This window comes from Cryptomeria japonica, chromosome 3 (genome assembly GCF_030272615.1).
Source record: "Cryptomeria japonica chromosome 3, Sugi_1.0, whole genome shotgun sequence".
Lineage (NCBI taxonomy): Eukaryota > Viridiplantae > Streptophyta > Pinopsida > Cupressales > Cupressaceae > Cryptomeria > Cryptomeria japonica.
The window spans coordinates 981,710,380-981,720,859 of NC_081407.1; the positions used below are offsets into that span (position 1 = coordinate 981,710,380).

Here is a 10,480-nt window from a genome sequence, read left to right on the forward strand (position 1 = left end):
AGGATTGTCTTTGGCGGAGGCCGGCCTGGTGGTTTTACACGTTTCATCTTGTTCATTGGCATTTGATTCTTCTTGGACCAACGCAGATCCCTCTCGGTCATATAAAACAAGTAATTTAGCTTGTAGTAATTAGTTGGTTAGAACATAGAAGATCTATCTGGAGATTAGGAGGTTCGAAGTTGACTGACATTGTAATTGAGCATGTATGTATTAGGCCAATGAGTTGAATCTTGTAGCCCACATGTTGGCAGATTGTAATTGGTTTTCCTAATATAATTCAATCAGTTTTGCATTGCCTCCATCATCTTGTCTTGTTTCCATTGTGTTTTACTCTTGTTGCACAGTTCGAATTGATATCCTTGAGGTCCCTCCAAACCGTGACTGCACCAAAAACTAAGCCACCAATATAAAATCTCAATTCTATCACAACAAAGAGTATGGAATTATACCATAATTAACAAAACATTATTCAAAAAAAGGAGACCCTTAGCCTAAGTTATGACCTCTTGAAGTTTTTCTTCAAAACCAAAACTATCAACAGAGAGGGGAGCCCATGTTGGTTCCCAAATCAACAAAATGTTAAAATCTAAAGACTAGCAAGGCCTTATGATTAGTTCTAAGACTTGACTTGGACAACTAATAGGAAACACATGTTTCCCTTGCACTTCAGGTTTTGCCAAACCTAGGGGGGTATTCCCTTATCACAAATAGAACTTGTATAGCTCTCAATCACCAATAGGCAAATATGTTCTTTTAGTATGTAATCAAGATGTATAAGATTCTCTTAAATTGGCAAGATTCTTGATTGTCTCACTTCTTAGATCAAAGAACATGAAGAATCTAAACTAATAAAACATTAAAACAAAATTGAAAATAAAAATTGATCAATCGATTTTGCTTTGATTTACTATCTGAATAGACCCTCAGAACAAACAACTTCTTAGGCCAATGTCTGTTTTGGGCAACAAAGTCAAATATAAACTCATGTAAAGATTCCCTCATAATACCATAAATCCACATTCAAGGGGCATACTTATGTCAATACCTTGCAATGACATACTGAAGCAGTCACCAGTTAGGAGGGACCTCAAAGAGATCAGTCTGGACCGGTTAGCAAGAGTAAACACAACAGAAACACAAAAATATGATGGAGACAATGCATAACAGATTGAATTATAACATGAAAACTGATTACAACCAACCGGTAACAATCGGGTTACAGAAACCGGCTCATAGGCCTACTAAAACATGCTCAAAGTACATAATAGGTCACAACCTAGACCTTCAATCTTACGATCTATCTTCTATGCTCAGTTTAACTACTTCATTGTTCGATTGTCGCATTCTAATGCTCAATTACAATGATTTATACGATCCAAGGGATTCGGTCGGTCCAAAAAGGGATCAAAACCCGAAGAACAAGACCTAACGTGTAAAACCAACAAGGTCGGCTTCCACCAAGAGATTCCTTTGGAAAATCCAAAAGATGAAGTGTAAATCATGGGAAAAGGTCGGCCACACACCAAGAAACATCAAAATCAACGTTGAGGGCTCCGCAAGCTATGGAATGGCTCCGGTAGATCACAAATGCAAATAGGTCCAGGCAACTGGTAATGGGAAATTGTCAACCGGTAACACGAAACTGTCATGGAAATCGATAGCAATAACTTGCCGAAAAAAGATCCAAATGCTCTGCGGTTTGGGAATAAGGAAGATGATCAAGTCTTCAAGTAGAATCCAACTCCACAGGATCTGGTGAGCCAAAACCGGGACACACAGAAAGAAATGCTGAAGCTGCAAACAGAAAGCAAAACAGAAAGGAAAATATTTTTGGTTGATGCAAGATTTCTATGAATCGGGGATGCTCCTGCATCACATACCCACAACTATCATTCATGTATCTCTACTTTGGAATCCATAAGCAATCATGTATTTCTCATTCTCCACTTAGAACATTTTTAATTCATTCCTCAAATGAAAGAAATAAGTGAATCATGCATTCCTCAATTGATAGACAAAAGCATCCTTGATCCTCTTGCTTAAAAGAAATAAACAACATTTTTAATTCATTCCTCAAATAAAAGAAATAAGTGAATCATGCATTCCTCAAATGATCTACAAAAGCATCCTTGATCCTCTTGCTTAAAAGAAATACACAAAAACTCATAGAGAAAACTGTAAGAAATTTGCACAAAAGTGCTTCATCATAAACAACTTGAATATAAAGATATTACTCAAAAAAATCATTTAAAAAAGTGAGATATTCTCAATGCAAATCAAAACCAGAAACTAAATCTACAGAAGTCCATTTTTCAGAATTAAAACGAGGGTAAGGCTTGCTTTTATACCTAACTGCACCAAACATGTTTGAAATTTTGAAGCAAACCGACACGGAGAAAGTTTTCCCACTTTCGAAATATAACCGTTGTGGGTTCCAAATTTGGGCCCTTTTTGGGAGGACCATGGTGCCCAGGGCATCCTAGTCTTGCCAATCAAAACTGAAATTCGAATAGGGTCCCACAAAGGTGTTGAAAGTGATGATTTTGGGATCAAAGCAAGGTTAGGACATGGAAGGCTAGAACGTAGAAGTGAGGCCTAAGTGAGGACGAAATTGTATAAGGATAGAATTTACAATGCTACAAAAAGAATAAAACTTACTTCTCTCAAGGATTTGCAGCCCTACTGCCCTAGATTGAGTCTCTTTTCCAACTGGCTCCTTCTATCTCTACTCAAAAGAAAAGTTCTCTCATCAAATCCTACTATTGCTCCTCTTTTCTCTTCACACACAAATGTTGAAATAATTCTCCTTTAGGGTGAGTTGGGAGTTTGGGGCGAACATAACAATTTTGAAACTGCTTTTAAAAAAAAAAAGGAAAGAAATCAGGGACGTTCAATTGTCCTAGGATGGTCAAGGGTGTCCTCGATGTCCCTTGTCGTCCCCAAGATGAACGAACATCTTTGTTGAAAGTCCACAACATCCCCTTGTTATGAGGATGTTTCCCTTTTTTTTCTACAAATTGGAGATACCTAGGGAACATCCTCGGATCCCGTGCCCCAAGAATATCCCCAAAATAAGGATGGTGGTTTTAAGCTTGGAGTCCCATCCCCAAATAACCTTAGAAAATGACCCTATATGTAATCTAAGTAAACTTAAGTAACAAGCGTACTAATGAACTAGTTATATAAAAACAACTCTTTCACACGTCGAAGATGCGTAGAATTGATTTCATTGTTTTCACCAAACCCATTTCCTGCAAACTAACTGTGGAGATTTGAGAGATTTACCTGCATACATAGCTAAGATCTAGCAAACTGTGAAGAGAGGAGACGCTGTGAAAAATATAATTATTTTTGTTTTCCAATCATGCTTAACACTGTATTCTTTGTTTCCGTACCATGTGGTGTTGCCGAATCGCTCATCTCAACCATTTGACATCAAAGCAGGTTCTCCAAACTCTGCAAACAGGCATAAGCGTTTCTTGAGTCATAGTTGCCAGTGTGCATTGGTTGACATTCATATGATATTATTTTGAGGATATTCTTGCAAATTCAGAGTAGGGACCCTCACCAGACAAAGATGAAAGATTTTTTCAAATTCCTTGGATATGCAATAAAACATAAATTAGCATAATGTACACAGATTGTAACAATTAATGAGTGCGATCAATCTTACTGCCAAACCAAGGAAATGATAGGATGCTATCAGATAATCTATAATTTGAAGAGTTTATTTCAATTCAATGATTTACAGATACATACAAGCAGATATACAATTTTTTGAAGAGCTGATACGTTGAAAAGAAGTAGCACAGCTATGTCTTGCACATTATTTTGAAGTAACGAGCTTTGTAGATGAGCCACCAAGAACTGGGAGAACCCGAGCTCGAAACAAAACTGAATTAAAAGGTGCTCTTAGGCAAAAAAACCAGAACTAAAAGCTGTGATTTTGGGCACCATAGTGGACCAACATTTTGAGTAAATTCCCTAGCTGAGTTATTACTATTAGAGAAATGTCATCTCCAGAACAGTAAAAAGGACTCCTTCCTTGACCAGCTGAGGGCAAATACTGATGCTTTAGTAAAGTATGCATCAACTCATGGTGAACTGTGTTTTCTTTTGGAATGGCTAACAATCTTTGCAGTGCCACAGAATCTAATTTTTTTTTTCAGAAATTACAAGTGCTGCAAAAAGTTGTCATGATCAAACAATGGAGGCTTATAAGTTCTGATCTGCACCATGCTTCACTCGTGTCTGCCAGAATTTCATAAAGAATGGGGTGGAATTTTACTAATCCCTTGTCTCTGAAGTTCTGAAATAACACTCTGCATTGACGGAGGTTTTAGACCCAAAGGAAGAGGCATCCATGGATTATTTAATGCCTCGTTAATGGCTTCATCTATTAGCTCTTTTGGCTGCAAATTAACGGCGACAACTCTATTAATTTTCATAGATAAGTAAATTACCCATTTGATTTTCTCATGACATGAGACTTGAGCAATAAACAATCTCAAAAAAAACTTCAAGACACAAGATTGATGGCCATGAAACACAATTTCTTGTTACACCATCAGAAATAATGCAGAGAACAGTCATACCGGGTGAACATCAACCGACATTCCCCACAGAGGAGATCCATTGTTGGTAGCTGTATCCGAGATTGGAACATGTCTGGCTAAACCAACATCCATGGTGGAAGCTACCTTCTGTTCAGGACAAGAAGTTAGACGTATAAGCAATGTCATCGAAAAGTTCAACATGGTAACAATTGCAAAGCAAATATGGTTACCCGATACCTACCACCATCGGTTGTGGGTAGAATGACATCCCCGGCATGGGAGACCCCCAAGCATCAACATATACCTGCAAGTTATATATCACGTATCAGACACTTCATCAAATAATAAGCAACATAACAGTACATAGCAAGTTCAAACATGGGAAAACAGGGGAAAATGTAATTTGTTGAGACTATACCCCTGGATGTTTCCAGAAAGAGCCATCTTGCGCTTGCCATGTTGGAGTACCCACAACAGATTTCTGCCAAATGTTACTACCTAACTGATGAGTTGTAGGATGGCCCCACACATGAAGAGGCGGACCAGTAGCAGTTACATGTGGTGCAGGTTGTAGCTGAACTGGTGGATAAGCAAGAACTTGTCCAGAAGCAGGGTTACCTTTGTGACTCCAAGATCCATTTTGCTTAGTTCTAGTCCAAGTAGGGTCAAAATGCTGCCAGCTTCGCCTGCCTGCAACTTCATCTTCCCTTGGCATAATGTGTTTTCTACGAGAACGATATTTCTGCATATATCATATCCAGTATGTCATCACATATCTAATAGATATTACAAAACAACAAGATGCAGAATTGGAAAAGATTGAATGCAATGCTCTACTTTTTATAAAGAAGGTTATCAAAAAGTGAGAGCAACTATGCGTTATAATACAAGTCAGTCTTCTAGTTTTGTCGTCTACTAAGAAAACAAGTTAAAACAAAATTCTGCTCAAGAAACACATACTCTAGAGTCCAAGCTACAGGTCATCTTTGGTAAGTTAAGTTAAACCCTCATGGTGACTATATCTAATATAAGAGGTGTATGTTGAATACATCATCTGATATTTAGTAACTTGTGAGTACAGTTCCACACCGCGCCTGCTTGCTTGGCATAGAACATGCTACTGCAGGATTTAAGCACGAAAAATTTAATTTGTCAACATGAAACAACTTGCTAACCTGCAGGTGGCTGGCAACATTATGCCGAGTTAAGCCATCCACTTTCATAAGCTCCAAAATTCTTGAGGGGATTGCCTGGTCAACTCCAAGTTGTTCTACAGCCTGCAAGAAACGCCGATGGAGGTCTATTGTCCACTCTACCTGCAGAAAGGAAAACAATTGATCAAGAAACTCCAGATGTTCAAGAAGCAACCTTCAAAAGTTTTAACCTTACAACTGAACTCAGTGTCCTACCTTCAATTTTTTCTTGCTAGAAGCACTCTTGCTTTTTTTGCAACCATTGTCTGTGTTACTCTTCCCCTTCGTATCTTCTGTACTGGAATCCATATTCTCTTCATTGCAAGTGTACGAAGACAATACACCTTCCTTCTCAATATTTTCCTCATCACTCTTTGAATATTCGGCTGAACCTACTTCCTCTTCTGCAATACCAGAATTATTAACTACATGCACATCTACAGTCTTTGACTGTGAATCAGGAGTGCTAGAATGAATTCTACTCTGCAAGTTCTCATTTGTTATGTCGTCAGATTTCAGCAGCTCAGGCTGCATAGTAGTTCTTCTTTGCAATGATATTTCATCCATATCTTGAGTTTCTTTCTTTGCTGATACTAAGCTATCATCTTTAAGTTTAGATGACCACTCTGAGATGGCTTCGGCTTTTAGTTTCACTTGTTCTATTGCCATTTGCCCAATAGCATTGGCAACATCCAAAGTTTGAGTGTTTAGATTTGTCGTACCATCTAATGTTATAGATTTGTCCTGAAGGTCCTCATCAGAAGAAGATCTACAACCTTGTTCCAGCTGAGGAGTTGAGGGGGCTTGAAATATTTCGTTGTTACAGTGTTCAATGACTGTTTCTTCTGTTACAGGGCTTGTGGGTACTGACATGTGAGACACCGCCTCATATGAAGTGCTGGCCTCATCTATCCTGTCATCAGCTTTTCCGCTTTCAAGTCTTTCACTCTTAACTTGAGCCACTCCAGGCCCCAAATGAAGCATCGATGCAATAGTTGTTTTAACTGGTTTTAGAGACTTGGACAGAACATTTTCTTGTGTACTGAATGCCTGCATAAATTCAATCTCCTTATAAAAATATGTTTCCTTTATAAAGCTTCATAGATTTTGTGATTATAAAATCCAAAACTCTTTCAAAAATCATGCTAAAATAGTGCAAAGTACACATACAGAAAACAAAACTGTGGAAAATATTCAAATTTGAACCCTTCCACTTATAAAGCATAAATTGGAATGTTAATAACAATGGATAAAATGATACTTTTTAAAAAACATGAGAAAGGAGATTTCTTAAACCACATACCTTGTGAACCACATGTTGCCAAATATTTCTTAGTTTATCCTCTGAAATGGGCTTCTGTAGAAACTCTGCTGCTCCAAGCTGTTTAAAAATTAATTAGCAACAAGCGTGACTAGAAAGCCCAGTTTGCACATTGATAAAAAATTGAGGCAAGATGAAAGTTGCATTAGAATAACTGATAACAAAATCAATAGAAGACTAAAATTCATCATCTGAATCAAATGAGAAAACTTACTGCTAAGCACTTCATTGTTGTGTTCAGACAACTCGTGTTTGACATCACTGCATAACAAGAAAAATAGCATTTTTCTGGTCAAGTTTATGAAAGATGGCATAAGCACATCTTAAACCATCAACACCTTGTACAGAAACTTACTAATAGTTGGCAAGTCACGGGCATTTTCGAGGAATTTAAAACCTCTACAATTATTAGCTGTGGTCACCTACAACAAAGAGGGAAAAATTACAATGAGAAAAGAAGATGCAGGATATTTTGTGTTTGGAGAATAACTATCTAATAACCCTCTAATACGCTGGCAATCTACTCTGAATAGACGAAAACACCATTAAACCCTGCAAAGTGGCTACTTTCAAAACTTCAAGAAACAGAGGAGATGAAAAAATGCAGTCAAAAAACTTGCCTCAACCAAGGCAACATGGAAGGAATTGGTCCCACTTGCAAGAGCAGCCAATGCCTCCATTTCATTGGAAAAGGTAGAAACTGCCTCAAAAATTGATTAGATCTTGATCAGAACCACCTCCCCATACGGCATATGAACAGACAATGCGAAGGGACAGAAAGATACACACAGGCAGTAACGAATAGATGTTAAAACTAATAGAATATGACCAACACTGATATGGCATACAATGTCTCTTAGTGTTCATGAAATCCAATAGGATCTCTCTAAGTTAAATACAATTACGCAAGATTTCTGCAGTTTAAATGCCATTTACAGTAATTCTCTCTATATATTGCTGCTTGCATATATAACTACCATTACACTATCACAGGAAAGAAAAAATGTCTTAAATAATTTTCAAGTTAGGAATCATATACACAAAGAGAGACACAGCAAACCTCCATTTGTAATTCAAATCGATAGATCATGGCCCACAAAGGAAGAATGTAGAAATTAAACTGCGATTAGGATACCTGACCTAAATGCTTTTCTTCAAGATTGAAATTTTGTCTATACCTCATCCTTAACATTTACCAGCATTATGTATCCTTTCTTCCACATATACAGGCAGTTGCAAATTCTATTTTCCTATCAGATCAGCTAGCTGGATAAACTGCTAAAGAAAATATGCTGATAAGTACCTAAGTGTTCAAGCAAATATGCTGATGACTAACATAAGTTGCATATATGTCTGTTATATTCACATTCCATATCTGGTAAAGGCTGGATCATAAACACAGACTCAAAACAATCGAGTTAAAAAGAAGTCTCGTAAACTTAAGCTCCTTCAACAAGTACATTCACCTTGGTTCCACACTGGGATCTGCGTGGTTTCCAAGAATCTAATGGGCCCATTTAATTTTTGACAACGTGATTAAAACACAAAGAATGCACACATAATCCTCCGACATGGTATATCCCAATTTTCTTGTTGCATATGGTCTCTGGCTCTATACTGAAGTCATTTTGCCAGGTTTGGAAAAAATCAAGCTGTGACTCAAAAACTAAATGCAATACCACGTTTCAAAACCAGATCTCTGTAAAAAGGGATGTGATAATTAAGATGGGCAAAGATGAAAGTAATCCCATATGCCTGCATAATCTGTAAGCTGAACCACTTCCCAAACCCAATCAGATAAATTTCTCACGATCTAGATAGAAGAACGGGTAGTTTTACTACTCCATGGTTTTGTCAGTGGAAACAAAATACATAAATACAGAGGTTGCTCAGAAGCAATGAGTACATGCAGGATAGGTGGGTTACAGGTTCAGACTCCAGAGACATTGTTAAAAACAAGAGTTTTCATTTGGACTGCTTTCAAGAACTGATGTTGTGATTAATGGTTTTTTAAATTAATTGGTCTTACTTACCAACATAATCAAAAGCCTCTAATTTGGACTTGGTTTGAACAACTGCCTCAGTGTCCTCATACAACACCAGAACCCTGAGACCTTTGGGAAAATCCTTCCATTCCAACAAACTCTCAGCCAAAGTGGTTTCCATGCCTATAACTTATCCTTCTCCCTCCCTTCTCTTTGCTTCATATTACTAAAATTTCAATTAAACCACAGGGGCTCTCCTCCTAACATAACAACAAACACTTGCTGTTCATATTGCACATGAAACTCCACAGAAGCCGGTGTTCACATGACACCTTAAACTCCAGAGCAAGCCACAGTTCCTTAGCATAACAAAAACAACATCATGGCTTCTCAAGTCATGAAACGAAATGAAGAGAAGGGAAGCCAATGCCCATGCAGAAAGGCTTACCCTGCCTCCTCTTAAACCCAATAAATGTCTCAACTCTCCTCTGATCAGTCAACCATACAGACAAAATCTCTCTTCATTCAACAAAATGCATATTCTTCAGTCTTAATCTTAAAATATATAATAGCTTCCGGACATACCGTATAAATACATCTCAGGCCTGTGTATTCGTATAGAGAGTGAGACAATTATGTAGCAAAATGGGTAGGTTGGGTGGTCCAATAGATACTTCACAGACCTCAGTATCATATGACAGAGGAACTACATTTACCTTAAGATAGATGGATATACCTACTAATTCATGCTGAAGATTTCTTCTTAATCTATTTAGAAGTGAATATCCATGCTGTACTCCTGCACCTGATAAAAAGTTCCCACTAGACTGATTTGACTGAATGTGGGTCCTACCACAACATTAGTCAAGTTTTGTATCATCTTTTTGGACAGTTGAGCCAGAAGAGCTTGTTAAGGGTATCCAGAATGCTTATGTCTCTTAAAATGCATGTCTCTTACAAGGCATGTCATTATTGAGGACATTCAGTACCAATGAAATCCCATTAAATTGTGTGATAACTAGGAAGCCAACCAGGCTGATAAATATACGGGCCTGTTTTAACAGGCAATTAAATTCCATCCACCCACCTAAATCACTTTCAGAGTACAAATTGTTCTCGTTCTTGTTTGTATTGTTTGTCACTTTGTATGATGTTTTTTATGTTGGACAAAATTTCCTCCGACCACCATGAAAAATGTAAATTTGCAAAGATTTATTTTCTAAAAGGTTGCATTTGATCTGTCGACCCTGTTAGTATCTATTACCTAGATTTAATATATGTTTCATATAAATGTACGAAACCAATCAATTCATTTATACATAGTACCCTCACATTTTGCTCAAATTCATTTTGAGTTTGGTTTTTTTTAATAATATATTCTAAGGTGAAATTTGCATTCAATTCTTTGTTTATTTTAGAGAAGTG

The 10,480-nt window shown here is 37.4% G+C and overlaps 1 protein-coding gene across 2 annotated transcripts; it reads right to left on the minus strand.

The window, feature by feature from the left end:
- Window positions 1–3,707: 3,707 nt before the first annotated feature.
- LOC131076208 (two-component response regulator-like APRR2) lies at window positions 3,708–9,767 on the minus strand. Of its 2 annotated transcripts, none has more exons than XM_058013269.2 (11): window positions 9,641–9,767; window positions 7,691–7,770; window positions 7,426–7,492; window positions 7,285–7,331; window positions 7,053–7,130; window positions 5,966–6,799; window positions 5,732–5,872; window positions 4,975–5,298; window positions 4,798–4,860; window positions 4,596–4,703; window positions 3,708–4,412 (listed from the first exon to the last, which is right to left on the minus strand). In XM_058013269.2, exons 1-11 carry the CDS (start codon window positions 9,747–9,749, stop codon window positions 4,263–4,265), a joined length of 2,001 nt encoding a protein of 666 aa, XP_057869252.1. In that variant the 5' UTR covers window positions 9,750–9,767; the 3' UTR covers window positions 3,708–4,262. The 2 variants fall into 2 exon arrangements, with proteins under 2 accessions (XP_057869252.1, XP_057869251.1); XM_058013268.2 differs by lacking the exon at window positions 9,641–9,767 and adding an exon at window positions 9,104–9,619.
- Window positions 9,768–10,480: the final 713 nt, after the last annotated feature.